This window comes from Zootoca vivipara, chromosome 7 (assembly GCF_963506605.1).
Source record: "Zootoca vivipara chromosome 7, rZooViv1.1, whole genome shotgun sequence".
Classification (NCBI taxonomy): Eukaryota; Metazoa; Chordata; class Lepidosauria; order Squamata; family Lacertidae; genus Zootoca; species Zootoca vivipara.
Window position 1 is genome coordinate 81,836,119 of NC_083282.1, and position 13,759 is coordinate 81,849,877.

The 13,759-nt window shown below is 47.4% G+C and overlaps 1 protein-coding gene across 3 annotated transcripts in view; it reads left to right on the forward strand.

The window, feature by feature from the left end:
- TFAP2C (transcription factor AP-2 gamma) overlaps positions 1–13,759 on the forward strand; it is a 31,921-nt gene that overhangs the window by 6,417 nt on the left and 11,745 nt on the right. The window contains exons 1-4 of one of the 3 annotated variants that reach the window (XM_060277316.1): positions 1,812–2,138; positions 7,595–8,074; positions 10,274–10,325; positions 12,498–12,720. In XM_060277316.1, coding sequence (XP_060133299.1) covers positions 2,091–2,138; positions 7,595–8,074; positions 10,274–10,325; positions 12,498–12,720 — 803 coding nt within the window. In that variant the 5' untranslated portion in view covers positions 1,812–2,090. Of the gene's footprint in view, positions 1–1,811; positions 2,139–7,594; positions 8,075–10,273; positions 10,326–12,497; positions 12,721–13,759 lie in introns of those variants that run through there. The other 2 variants (XM_060277318.1, XM_060277317.1) reach the window with 2 other exon arrangements.

The following is a 13,759-nucleotide window of genomic DNA, read 5'->3' on the forward strand; positions in this document are numbered from 1 at the left end:
TAATATTTATTATTATGCTAAGTCGAGATTTCTCCATCTAATCAACCCACGCTGCAAACACAACAGGCTGTCGTTAAGGCCACTTGCCGGAGATTAGTTCTACCGTGGGGCGAGCTCTTAGCATCCGCCCAGGCTTGTACAAAAATCAGTTGGGGAAAGAAAACCCCGCGCTTCGACAAAACAAAAAACAAAAGGGAGTGGGGTGGCACCTTGAAGGACTATCAGATCTGTTGTGGAAGTGGGCTACGTTTGCTAGAATAGAATTTTTGCAAACCGGTTTACCACCATTGCTAGGATTCTGTTTCTTTACAAACAAAGGCCTTCCCCCGGATTTAGTGCGCCTTACTCTTGTGTAAACGTGCATAAGATTTGCAGTCTTCTGAGCCAGAAACGCTGCCCTTTTCTTTCCTAGCCGATGAGTTTAGGATCAAGGTACAGTAATAGTCCCGTCTGATGTCCGCGGGCTGATAATCCGGATCGTGGGCTCATTTGTAAGACCCAGGAATTGTGAACGGTTGCTCCTGTCTCAATTGGGCCAGGTCCCAAATAATGATAGTCGTTTCTTGCCCAGGGAGAGAAAAAATATCTCATGTCATAATAAATCTGTCTTTAACGTACCGCAAAAATCCCTTGTTGTGTTTGTGGCAACAGCCTAAGGCTGCAAGCCTTTGAGTATTTATCTAGGTGCGAGCCCCGTTGAACAGTGTGTCACTTACTTCCGAGCAAGCACTCATGGGATTATATTGTAACAAGCGCGCACGATCCTCGGGGCCCAGCAAAATTGGTTACGGCGACCTAGCTTTGCATAGGATCAAGCTGCAATACGGCTCTTAACTTCGGCGCTAAATGTGAGCCACTCGCAAGTAAAGGCAGCCGTCTCTGGGTGGCGGTGGTGGCTGAAATTCAAAAGGGGGTAATGTCTTTTATCAGACCAACCAAAATATCATCAAGTGGCGATCCAAGCTTTCCTGGTTCACCAGGGACAGCTCATCAGACCTAAGATGTTCTTGAGCAAAACACTGGCGACTAAATTGTGGTGAGAAGCTGGCCTGGTGGAAGGGTAATGCTCTAGTTTATGGGTTTCGAGATTCATACACGACGCATATCAAAACTAGACTTAAAAGTAGCGCGCTGTGCGCAAGACCTTTTAAAAAAGGAGCGGATGGCTTCGCAGGAGCAGGCGAACAACCCAGATCAATTCCCTTTGTGGTTTCTCATCTAGCGGTGTATTCTGGGAACTATTAACACCTACCGGTATGTTAGTTTCTCTTCTGTGACCCAGAGCAAACTCACCCTTCTCCCTTTTTTGGGGGGTGGAGAGGCAGGCAGGCGGGGGGCTATTGCTGGCTCGGTTTTCTATTTCTCCGCTTGCTTGTTCTCTCTCCTTTTAATGCTTCCCAGTTTCCAACTCTTTCCATCCGGTGGTTGGCTTCTTGTGCTGCCTGCATCCTCTTTTGGCCAACGAAGGGTTAACATTTTTTCTTGGCCTTTTTATTTTTTAGAAAACAGTATTTTGGAGACCCTTCCGCTTCTCTGCTCCAGCTCGAAACGTGCACGGCAGCTTGCAGATCTCTCCGTCGTTTGCGTGCGCGCGCGCCCTGGGTAGACATTTGGCCCTTTCCCCGCCCCGTTGCTAGCCATGCGTGTGCGCCTTTGGGCAGCCTGGCGCTTTCCCAGGCGCGCGTGTGTGCGCCTTGGAGACTCTCCAAAGCCGAGAGCGCAAGGGGGCGCGGCTTACCGAGAAGCGGCTTGCCGCTCCTTCGCCATTGGCTAGTTTGGCGCCGCCTGTCAGGGGAAGCCCCCGCGTCCCAGGCCGTCCCTGGGGGAGGAGTTATGCTAATGAGATTGCCATTAAGGGGAGCCGGTGAAAAGAGGCTCAGTCACTTACTTCCCGGGAAGCGAAGTTCTCTCCCCTAGTCTGCCTTTATGCCTGCCCATTAAAACAGCCCTTTGAAGGTGGCGGGGAAGAGCTGCTCTTCCCCCCCGCAGTTGTTGGATTAAGGACTTTTGGGCTGGGACGCCCTTTTGTTTTATTTTTATTTTTGCCCTCTCTGGTTTATATCTTAATTTTTTGGGGGATACTGGACGCCATGTTGTGGAAGCTAGCAGACAATGTCAAGTACGAAGAGGACTGTGAGGTGAGAGCTTAGGGCTGTGCATGGAGCTAGTCCTCAGTGGTTTGGCTGGGGCTTTCTTTTCGTGGACGGGAAACAAAAGGGCAGGTGAATCCGCCGGTGGAATGGGGGGGGATTTGGATTGGAGGGATCAGTGGAAAAAAGGATTTAGAGTTTATTTCGAACAAAAAGAGGCACTCTAGCCAGGCAGCAAATAATTGAAAATCGGTGGCGGGGGCTTGATTTCCTCATAAAGCAAAATAAGGCGCTAGTCCTATTGAGTCACAAGTTGTAGAATTAATTGCTCGAACTACAGTTTAATGTCTTGGGTGCCTTTATTGCATTCTGACTTTAAATTCAAAGAAAATCCTCTTTGAATTCTGTGGGGCAGGGGGTGCAGCGAGCAATGCATTATAGAATGGGGCACTCTAAAACTTTAAATTAATGCTTGGATCAAGTTAAGATGAGATGCAAGTTTGCATGGGGTGAGTCAGCTTTGGTGCGGGAGCTGACTGAGGTGCTTTTGCCCTAATGAGATAATCAACTCCGAGCATTTTTACGTGGAAGTAATTTGCGCAATAGGATGGCCGTGTTTGGGTGCTTTCTGTTCTCTGGACCGTTTCGAGCTCGCATGTTAATGGTCCCGGACCTTGAATTGTGTGTTAAAATAGCAAGAACCTCCGGACAATCTCTCTCTGTCTTTTGTATATGCATATAATAAAAAAGATGTTGCAACCAAGGTCATCAAAACTGGCGAAGAACGGAGAAGCTGCCTCTGCGGGGGATGGGGGGGGGAATGGGGACGTGAATGGCACCTCCCCTCTCCGCTTTGGAGGATGTGGCTACGGTTCTAGTCGCAGACTTTCTCGGTAGTAACTGAGCAGCACCACTGAATTCAGTAGGATTATGTCTAGGATCTTCCTAAAAATCTCCCAATATTTTTTCGTGTGTGTGTGTTTTAAAACCCCAAGTCCCGCTTACTCCAGAGTAGTCCTACTGAAGGTAGCGGGATTTCCCCCGAGAGAAACGGTTCCTTCAAGTACAGTAGTTGGGAGAACTCGAGTCCATGAGGGGACATTTTTCTTGTGCGTTGCACCCCCAGCAATAAAAACGCCTAGCATGGTCGAGGTCCAGAGCGTAGAAAGCAGCGTTTGCGCAGCGCCTGGAATTCGTTCCAAGAGCGCGAAAAGTGGAGACGGTATCCTAAGCGGCTGAGGTTCGGTGCGCTCTTAAAACCTAGAAGTCGCGCTGCGCTCAGGCTGAAATGGCATTTTAGATCATTCTAAAACTGAGTGGTGGGCTATCCCCGCTCCAAAACCTTCATTTTCCGACGGTAGTGGTCCTATCCTGGAAGTGAGTCCCCTGGAAGTCATGGGCTTTCTGTTTGAGCAGAAAGTACCTGGTCTCCCCAAAACTTCAGGACAGGGTAGATCTGCCCTCCCAGAAAACACTGAGCAGCGATTTTCCCCTTTTGTGCGCGGCGTTCAGGAAGGAGCGGAAACGCTTAATCCCCTCCAAGCTGCTCCTGCTCGCCGTTTTTTTCCTCCCCGAGGTGAAAATCAGTGCAAACTTCCGCACGCTTTTTCGGCCGAGGTGCGTGCGTGCGCGCCCCGTCGGAAGTCCGCCCACGGCCGGGGGAGGGAAGGAGAGGCGAGCGAGCGAGCGAGCGCCGGAGATCTTCCCTCGGCAAGGCAAGCGCTCCAGCCTGTCGGACGGGTTCTGCCCAGCGCGGAAGGGAGGCCTCTTGCTCCTTCTTCTGCCATGCGGGGAGGCAGCGAGGTAGGCAGGAGGAGAGAGACAGAGGCCCCGGGAGGGGATGGCAGGAAGTCGGCGATCTTGGCATCGAAGTGGCGCCCGTGCCCTCTGGGAAGGCAGCTTGGCCCGATTCCTTTTCCTCCGGGGGCGGCGCAGAGAGAGAGAGAGAAAGAGATGGATGCCCACGCAACCGAGTTATACTTCGAGGACGGCTGCCCGGAGGGTTTGGGGGAAACTCTGGCAGGGCTCCTTCCCCTTTAAATCTGTGCGCGGCGGGCGGAAGTTCAACCGGAGAAGCCTTGCACATTGATCTTATCCACCCCGGGGAAAAAAAACACCTTCAAAAGTGTGAAAGGGGGAGGACAACGGGCTGGTGCCTAAAGTCACTTTTCGCGTGGTTAAATTATTCCGCCCCCCTTTCTAGTCAAGGGCCTTGTCCCAACTGCAAGGGGGATGCGTGTTTGTTTAAAGGGGGTTGGACTAGATGACCCTTGCGACCCCTTCCAACTCTACAATTTTATGGTTGGAAACTGGTGTGTTCTGATCCTCTCCCAAGTCTTGTGAGGAGCTCGGGTTGCAGTTAATCGGGATTAATTAATCTAGAATAAGGAGAGAGCCTTTTCTTTTTTAAAAGTTCTTTCGGGATTGCCCTCTCTTACTTTCCACGCAGGACTGCGATAGATTAGGAGAGACTATCTCCTCCCCCATCCGCTTTTCATGTAAACATTTCGTGTAAATCCATTTAGGATCGGAGCGCGAACTGTATTGTACTGGGAATTCAGGCCTTTTCCTAGCGATGATGCAGAAGGCTAAATGAAGAGGTGCGATCCACAAGACGCTCATGTAGGTGGAATTTGTTTGGGTGTTCTAAGGGACTCCCAGTAGCCTGCTCCTCTTTAACACGCTTGCTGGGAAAACGTCTGCCCCACACCTATCGACGTGGGCTGTTTGGATTTTCTCAGTAAAAGCGTGCACAGAACTTTTGCAGCAAGATTCCAAACAGGTTTACTCGGAAGTAAGTCCCGTGTGCAGCGAGGCCTTCTGGTTGATCAGTGCACAGGGGGAGGGGGAATCAAGGAAGCCACGGTTTGAGATTAAGCTGGGGGAGCTGAAAGGCCACTTTAGGACTGCCCCCCCCCAAGGCCAGTTATTGCAAAGTCCGCATCCCAATCCGAAATGTGCTTTTCTCGGGGAGGCGGAGAATCATCCCGTGGGCTTCTACAGTCTGTGTTGCGGGAAGGAGATCCCACGGATTTGAACTGATCTCCTGATCCCCTCGTGGAACTGCGCCTCTCTTAAAATGCACTTTTCGCTTGGTAGCGAATCGTAGAAAGACAACGGGCAGTGCGAGCCTCTGGCATGTTTACTTGGAAGTAAATCCCTCTCGCCCTACTCTGCGTGCAGTGGTAAAGAGTGCAAAGGAGAGCAGCCGGAGTTGCAATCCTATACACACTGAATCTGGGGCTCAGTCCCGTGGATTTAAGCGGGACTGACTTCTGAGTGGACATGCCCAGGATTTGCCCTACTATTGGTATAAGGAAATGCCAGGGCTGCCTGGATGAATACTGTATCTGGAAGATGAGGTGTGCAACTTTCTCTCCCTCTTGAAATGAGGTCCGCGTTCGCTTCCTTCCTGAAGGCTTCGGGAAATCTAAAATTCTAAAATTAATCCCAAGTGCATTTTGGCTTAAAAATATCTATGAAATCCTGAGCGCGCGCTCTAGACCGCAAGTCCTTGCTAAGCGTAGTTTTTCACATGGCCTCCGCGTCTGTTTTGGGTGTCTGCGATAGGTGAGAGAGGAAAAAGCAAATATACCTCTGAGTGGGTACACATTATTTCTCGGCAGTCTGACCTATTAATTTCCCTGGGATCAAGTTTTGTTGAACGCCCAGAGAAATGTGCATAGGGACATGAAAATAACAACAACAACAAAATGAATAAATGATGGCACCGTCGGGTTATTCTTCAATCTCTCCCCCCCCCCACTCCCCAATGTCATTCTATTTCTGATGTCTTTGAAGGTGGCAGCGTCTCCCTCCCGCCTCTGCTCCATTGGTCACACCGCAGCGTCTCTGGCTCCTTCCAGAAGCCGCTGCCGCCCCCGCTTCCCTTCCCGCAGGGTCCCCGTCGGGATCTCCATTCTCTTCTGATTAACCCGCCCCTGTTAGTTTAACGAGCGTGGAGGGAGAAGCGGCTTTTAAAAACCCCAGGATTATCAGTGTGCTTTAGACATGCTTTAAATTGCTTGGTGTTTTTGTGGAAAACTTTAATTTCATTCATTCATTGATTAATGCTGCATTGAGGTCCAGGATAATTTTTTTTTTTTGCTAAATGATTCGGGGTTTCAAGATAATGTGTTTGCTTTTTAAAGAAATCAGTACCGGAAAGGTAGCTGTTTTGTTTTTGGCAGATTTTAATACAGTACTCTGCTCTCTCCCTCCTTAACAGGCGCCCTGGGCAGTGAGTTATATTAACTTTTCAACGGTCACGGGAGGGGGGTATTTTTTAATTTAACTCTGTGATGGGCATAGGAGTGTTGTAAGACATTTCCCAAAACAGTGGATTTGTACTTTAAGACAATGTGAAGGCAAGCATTTGTTTATTTTAAAGGAGGGGACCACTAATAGACATCAAACTTTTAGTCACCAAATTTTAAATCTAGGGTTTCTAGGTAGTAAGGAAAGTACCTCTTTCTTTGTAACAAATGGGGCAAATTTCCTTCTTTCCACAGTATTGAACAAATTGATTACCCCCACCCACCCAATCTAAGCAAAATAAAAAAAAAGCAAATTCAAAATTTACAGCACTAAACAAATTTTCTCTGGAAGTAAGATCCATTGAAATAAATGGGTATTTCGTTCAAGGACATGCACTTTGATCTAAGTATACCACAGACTCCATGTGGTCTGTGGCACTTACTTCTGAGTAAACAAGTTGTAGATTTGGAGTGTGCGTCTACCTCCCCTTCTTTCCCCTATCTCTCCATTGATTTGAAACTGAACTTAAATTAGTGTGTTAACTTAAAAGTATTTTTTTTATGAAAGAGGCAGGAGGTTCCTAAAAACCAAACTGGTCCCAACCGCATTTGCTGAAAATAAGATCATTTAAACTTTCAGTGGGTGAGTGAGGCTGCAGTCCTAAGATAAAATTTAATTTTGGTCCATCAGGTGCTACTACAGTATATAATTCCCCCCTACCTCATTCAGGGTCAGACTGCAGTCTTCAGACTGCTTACTAGAGGATATTTTAGACTCATCCAGAGAGTTTCCTTGTAACTTTGCTACTTCAAATGGGTCATTTGGAGGACTATGGCTAAAAATCCTTGTGTGCCAAGTAAATAATAATAAATTGAAGCCTGCAAGGCTTTTGAAGCACAACCCTAAGCATGTCTACTCAGGAGAAAGATCCACTGATGGGTCTTACTGCCAGGTAAGTGTAACATTGCAGCCTAACTTGCAATGCTACCCTGCTCTGAAAGACAGAATGTACCACTAAGACTTGTCGATTTACAGTGGACCTTGCTTCCTGATTTTTCCTTTAGATATTGGGATGCAAATGCGCTGTTGGCTCCTTGAGTGGGGGTACCAGAAACTTCTCCCTCTCCAAATATCCTCCTTTCAAGCTGGTACCTCTTTTACAGAAATCAACTTCCTCCTCTTTGCTTCCCCCACCCAGTCCAGACCCTGTGATGCCTTGGACTGATACAACATCTTTCTTTCTACAGGACCGTCACGACAGCAGCAGCAATGGGAACCCCAGACTGCCCCACCTCTCGGCCGTCAGCCAGCACTTGTACAGCCCGGCACCCCCCCTTTCCCACTCGGGGGCCTCTGATTTCCAGCCCCCTTACTTCCCGCCCCCGTACCAGCCTCTGCCGTACTCCCAGGCCAGTGACCCTTACTCTCACCTGGGCGATCCTTTCTCCATCAACCCGCTCCACCAGCCGCCGCCACCTCCCCCCAGCCAGCAGCAAACCAGTTGGCCCAGCCGCCAGACCAGCCAAGACCACTCCAGTTTGTCCCACCACGCTCGGTCTGGTTTGGTGCCCCATCTCCCGGCTCTGGAAAGTGGCTCTGCTGGGGTGAGAAGGGAAACCTACAGGCGATCTGAGCTGCTCCTGCCTCACGGCCACGGTCTCGATGCTTCCAGCTTGGCAGAGAACCTAGGACTGCATGAAATGGCCCATCAGATGGAAGAGGTGCAGGTAAAGATTGATTGGCGAAAGTGATAAATGGTGTCCCTACAGTTCTGGATGTCCTGTAGCTCAGAAGAGAAGCTTTGGTTGCCTCGCCAAAGCGAGTCTTCTTTAAAGGAAGGGACTGTAGCTGAGTGGTCGAGCACCCACAGGTTCAATCCCCAGTATCTCCAAATTAGGGTTGGGAGAAAATACCGTCAGAAACCCCAGAGAGTTGCTACCCATCAGTGTAGACAATACTGAGCTAGATGGACCAATGTCCTGACTCTGTTGAGGCAGCTTCCTAAGTTCCATCAGGCCCAACAGAAAAGCAAAAACCTGGAATGTGAGCATCAGTAAATCAAATGTGGGAAACTTAAGGGCTGATCCTGCTTTATGATTTTTATTTATACCTGACTTTCCTTGAAAGAGCTCAAGGCAGTATGCATGCCCATCCCTCCGTTTGTCCTCACAACAGCCCTGTGGGGTAGGTTAGGCTGAGAGATGGTGACTGGCCCAACATCACTCCATGACCATTGTGGCTGAACAGGGATCTGAACCTTTCCAGTTCAGGGTTGGGGGAATCTGTGGCCCTCCAGAGCTTGCTGAACTCTGACCATTGACCATGCTGTAGTCCAGTCATCTCCACACCACAATGAGGCAAACAGCAGCCTTGCATGGAGGAGAATCATGTGCCCTGTCTCTTGTTCCATAAATGGTCAGGGTCCATAGTGCTTCAGTGATGATGATGATGTACTCGGTTGGTTATGTGAACAGGGTTTTTAGTCCTCTAATTGAGGAATTGAGAACTTGTTCATTGACTCAAACTCCCACCGCCCCTGCCAATATGGCCAGTGGTCATGGATGATGGGAGTTGTAGTCCAACAGCATCTAGAAGACCACAGCTACTCCTGACCCTAGTTCAAAGCACTTCACATCCATTTCAATAATTTGCCTTTTGAGTTAGGTCAGAATTATCCCTCCATTGCTGAGTAGTGGCTGGCTTAGCGAGTTCACTGCGAGGAGAGATTTGGAGAGTCCCTCCTCCATTCTCTTACAGAGCAGCCCTGTGCCTGCCTGCTTGGAAGTAAGATCCATTGAGTTCAATGGGACTTGCTCCCAGCTAAGCACGCATAGGATTGCATCCTTGGTCGTTATACAAAACTGTTGCAAGAGAACCCACTTCTGCATTATTGACCAGGTGTTCCTAAAGCTCACAGAGATGTCACTGCAGTGTCTTATAGATTAAAATCAGTCACTTAAAAGTTCCATTCCTTGCACTTTGTTCCAAAATCTGCAGACTATCACCACAATGAATAGACCATACAGAATAGGCTCTTGGGGGAGGGGGGACCGGAGCCCAGCATTTTGCTCAGCAAGAAGCTAGATCCGTTTACTAATTTGCAGAACAAACCCTGGACAGATCCACTCCATGCATTTAAAGGAGATCCAATGCACATTTTAAGCCTATGACTTCCCCCGGAGTCCTGGGAGTTGTGGTTTGTTGAGGGTGCTAGGAATGTGTAGCAGTGTGAGGGGCAAACTACACTTCCCAAGATTCTTTGGGGGAAGTCATGTGCTTTAAATGTATGTGAAGTGTCCTATAATAATTTAACGGTATGGCGTGGCTCTCCTTCCTCTTTGTCCAACATCTCTTTCCTCCGGACTGAAGAGAAGGTAATCGGTCCACAAAACTTTATAATGGTCCCCATTTCGGAAGCCAAATTAGGGCAGCAGAACTGCAGTTTCATTTCTTGTGCCCGCTGCAATCCTGAAAAGCCTGGTGTGAAATTTATCTCTTACTAGTCGCGCTGAGGTCCTGGTGAAATTGGTGTGCAGTTAAGTGCATGGAGCTGCAGTCCTAAATACTCAATGGGACTGAATTCTGAGTTGGCATCAGAAATGGGCTGCAGACACTAACTTGCATGAAAAGAAAGCGCCACTGATTTCAGTAGGGCTGGCACATCTGTGTGCATTCTTAAGAAAAGACTGTACACCCGATTGCTGGTCTCTGGTGGGCATCCTATTGGAATAAAAGGCCCTTCTTGCAATTAATATGTTTAGGGTTTAGCCTTAAAGTTAATCCGTAGCCCCGCAGCTTTTGATTGGGTTCATAGCCATTTGGAGGAAAATAGCATTGTGTATGTGCATTTCGTGTCGTGGGGGGAGGTGGCGTGTATTTCCTTTATTCCACAATTGTGTTCTAAAAATTTCACATTCTCTCTCCAGCATGTGGAAGATCAGCATTTATTAATGCATGACCAGACAGTCATTAGAAAAGGTCAGTAAATCTGCATTCTCCTTTGGTTTTTCCTCTTGTCTTCTTTTTAAAAAAGATAAGAATTTCTAACCGATAAAGGCTAGTTTCATAGTGGTAGATTGTTTTGGAAAAAAGATTTTCTTTCATGTGGCTTTTTTCTTTCTTTAAAAAACGAAGTTTCTGTAAACGAAAAGTAGAGCCCCCCCCCCTTTCCAGTTCTCTGCATGAGCTAGCATGTGTGCCAGAGGCTGTATTCCATATAACCCATTTACTCCAAAGTAAGTAGGTTGTGGGTTTGACTGGAGTGTGCATTTGTTTACATACAGATGCTTTTAAAGGCTGTTAAAAAAAATCCAGGATGTGGAATTTGGGACTAATAAAATGGGTTATTAAATTTTCTTGTGGAAACTTTAAAAACTAGTCTGAGCTGTAATTTCCCCAGGAACAGCAAATAACTGTACTTGCCCTATCAGGAAAATATTTTCCTGGTGCAACATTCACATGGGTGAACTGTTGCTTTTTAAGCGTCAACATGCTATTCTATGGGAAACCGATTGCTTCCCCTCTCGAGATTATTACCAAGTTATGGTTTTGCACTGTGCAGATTACAGCATGATTAGGTTAAGAGTCTCTGAAATGAAAGAGCTTCTATCCCTGAGCATGTAAGGCAAAAATCTAAGGCTATTGCACATACTTTGAATTTTTTGTTTGGAAGCGAAGCAGGAGTGTTTGGCCGCGCAGGAGTGTTTGGGTGGCGGGGGGGGGGGGGAAGAGATCACTATTGAAGGATACAGGCAAATACACGGATAGGTACAGGCAGGCATGGAGGGAGAAAAGTGAAATTGCCTTCAGACTTTCTAAGCAGGGAGGAATGGGTTAACCTTGCTGCCCTATTGCTTCTAATCTAAATGGATGGGCAGAGGGGGTGCTTAGGAGTTATCCACAGTGAAAAGTTTTCATTGGTGGCATTTTTTTGGGGGGGGGGACTGATGTGGGGGATACCAGGGTAGATGAACTCCTTGAATCTTGTTCTCTGTCCCTTCCTCCCCCCTACTTTGTTTAAAAATAATAATCAAAGGAGAGTTTTGCCTGAAAAACCTCAGGGTGACTTGGAAAGGAAAAATGAGACTGAGAAAAAGCAGAAATGTTTTTTTGCTTTAAACTGTGCCGATCTGGGAATTCGCTCACGGCAGAAGTATTTATTTATTTATCTTTTGCTGTCGGCTTCATGCCACTTGAGAATCTTCCTCTTTTGATAAATAAAAGTATTGGGCCTGGTGGTTAAACCGTTTCCTGGTCCATACATTATAGGGGGGGAAGGGGGGACACCAGCGTTTGATTTGGCAAAACATGACTTTTTCTCAGGCACACACATAAGTTCTACTGACTTTCTTCCTTTACTACAATCCCTGCAATGCAACAGTGCATTTATGGTGGCTGCTTACAAATCCCCCCCCCACGCAAAAACAACAACAACAGGAAATGCATAACTAAAGAAAGAGAATATCAATTTGCATTTATGGAAAATAATTACTGTAAGTTAAATAAATGCAATGATCTCACGATAGTGGGAAATACGGTGACCTTTATGCTTGCTCAGTCTGCTATCCAGGTGAGGGGCAGATTCAAGGTTGATGTTCTCCCACCTTAGGGTTCTTTGTTGTTAAACTGGGCTTGGATGGAGCAGCTGTTCAGACAGAGGATCCCCCCCCTGCCAAGTAGGGCCTGCAGCCACCCAATGCCATTTCAGGTTTCAGAAAAAGGAAGGGACAAAGAGGCATCACTTCCTTAGTTAAATGAAGCTTGCATTTTACAGCAACAGTAAAACTGAGCATTTCTGCCAGAGAAAAATAGGCTGCATTGCTGCAAGCTGGAAAAGCAGTTAAGCATGCATATAGATGTATTGCTCTTTTATTATTAAATAATTCTTAGTAGGGGTGCATCAAATGGGGATGGTCTTCTACATTTTTCACTTTCTTACTGAATAGTTTGCAGTTAGAAGTTTCAGCTGTTCTTCATGAGAGCCCCATTGGGAAATGCGTCTTAATGGGTTAATAAAATACAGTGGATTTATGACGTCTAATAGATCTATTAAATGTTAAGCGATTTAGACTTCCCTAAAGGAAAACCCAAAAGTGGGGAAAAACACACACCATCCTCTTCCCCCCTCCCTGTATATCTTGGTTCTCCTAGGTCCTATTTCATTAACGAAAAACAATGCATTAGGTCTCCCTTGCCAGAAGGATGGACTTATCGGCGTCGTGATCAACCCCAACGAAGTATTCTGCTCTGTTCCTGGGCGGCTTTCTCTCCTCAGTTCGACGTCTAAATACAAAGTGACAGTAGCAGAGGTTCAGAGAAGGCTCTCTCCTCCAGAATGCCTCAACGCTTCGTTGCTGGGAGGGGTTCTTCGAAGGTAGGAGGCTGTGATTTCCACCCCACTCTCCTCTCCTCTCCCCCCCCCCCGTCAAAACTATTCCAGTGACTAGAGCTTCTCATGCCGCCTCTTAAGCCAAACGGCATGTAAATACCATTTCTGTGTCTCAACAATTTTGCGCAGGGAGAGAGAATGAAACCCAAACGCTGCATCCTAATGCAGTTTATTTCCAAGCTCTGTCTTCACGCTCTTCCTTCTCTTTAGCACCCCTTGCATTTCCAGAAATGAAAAGTGCTATAACAAGTCTAGAAACAAGTTCTCTCTTTCCTGTTAATATGACACGTTGCTTCTCGGTCTACAAAAAGAGAATCTTGCACCCATTATTTTCAGGTTTTCTTACTCACTCGGCCGCCTGTGTACCGCAATGTTTAAATGGCGTTCACATAAATTAATAATCTGCCAATTCCTCTCCCACCTTTCAACCCAAGGGTACAATTTCCAGCTTGCTGTTAAGGATGCCAACTGGCCAAACTTCTCACACACATAGATACATGCCTACACCCCTGTGTCTTTAATAGCAAGTCAGAGGTGCAAAACCTGGCAGGTGAAGCTTTCTGAAGCAAAGTGAGCCATGCTCCCTGCTAATGTCTGTGCACTGATCTGCTGTTAAAGGCACAGCTGCAGAGACAGATCAATAAGCTGGCAACCCCAGGGGGATCATCGGGGCAGCAGAACTTTGTTGGAAAAATGTCCAGGGCTCCTGCTCTGCGGAACAAGCAAGGGGGTCTCCAATGCAGTTGGGGTTGGCTTACTGCAGGCATAGGCAAACTCGCCCCTCCAGATGTTTTGAGACTACAATTCCCATCATCCCTGACCACTGGTCCTGTTAGCTAGGGATGATGGGAGTTGTAGTCCCAAAACATCTGGAGGGGTGAGTTTGCCTATGCCTGGCTTACTGCATTTTGAACTAACACATATCTAAAGACTGGACACCCCCCCCCCCCGTCGCCCAAGATCATGAAGCCTAGAGGCTAAAATGACCTCTAACTGCACCCCTGGAGAATTCTAACTTGGATAG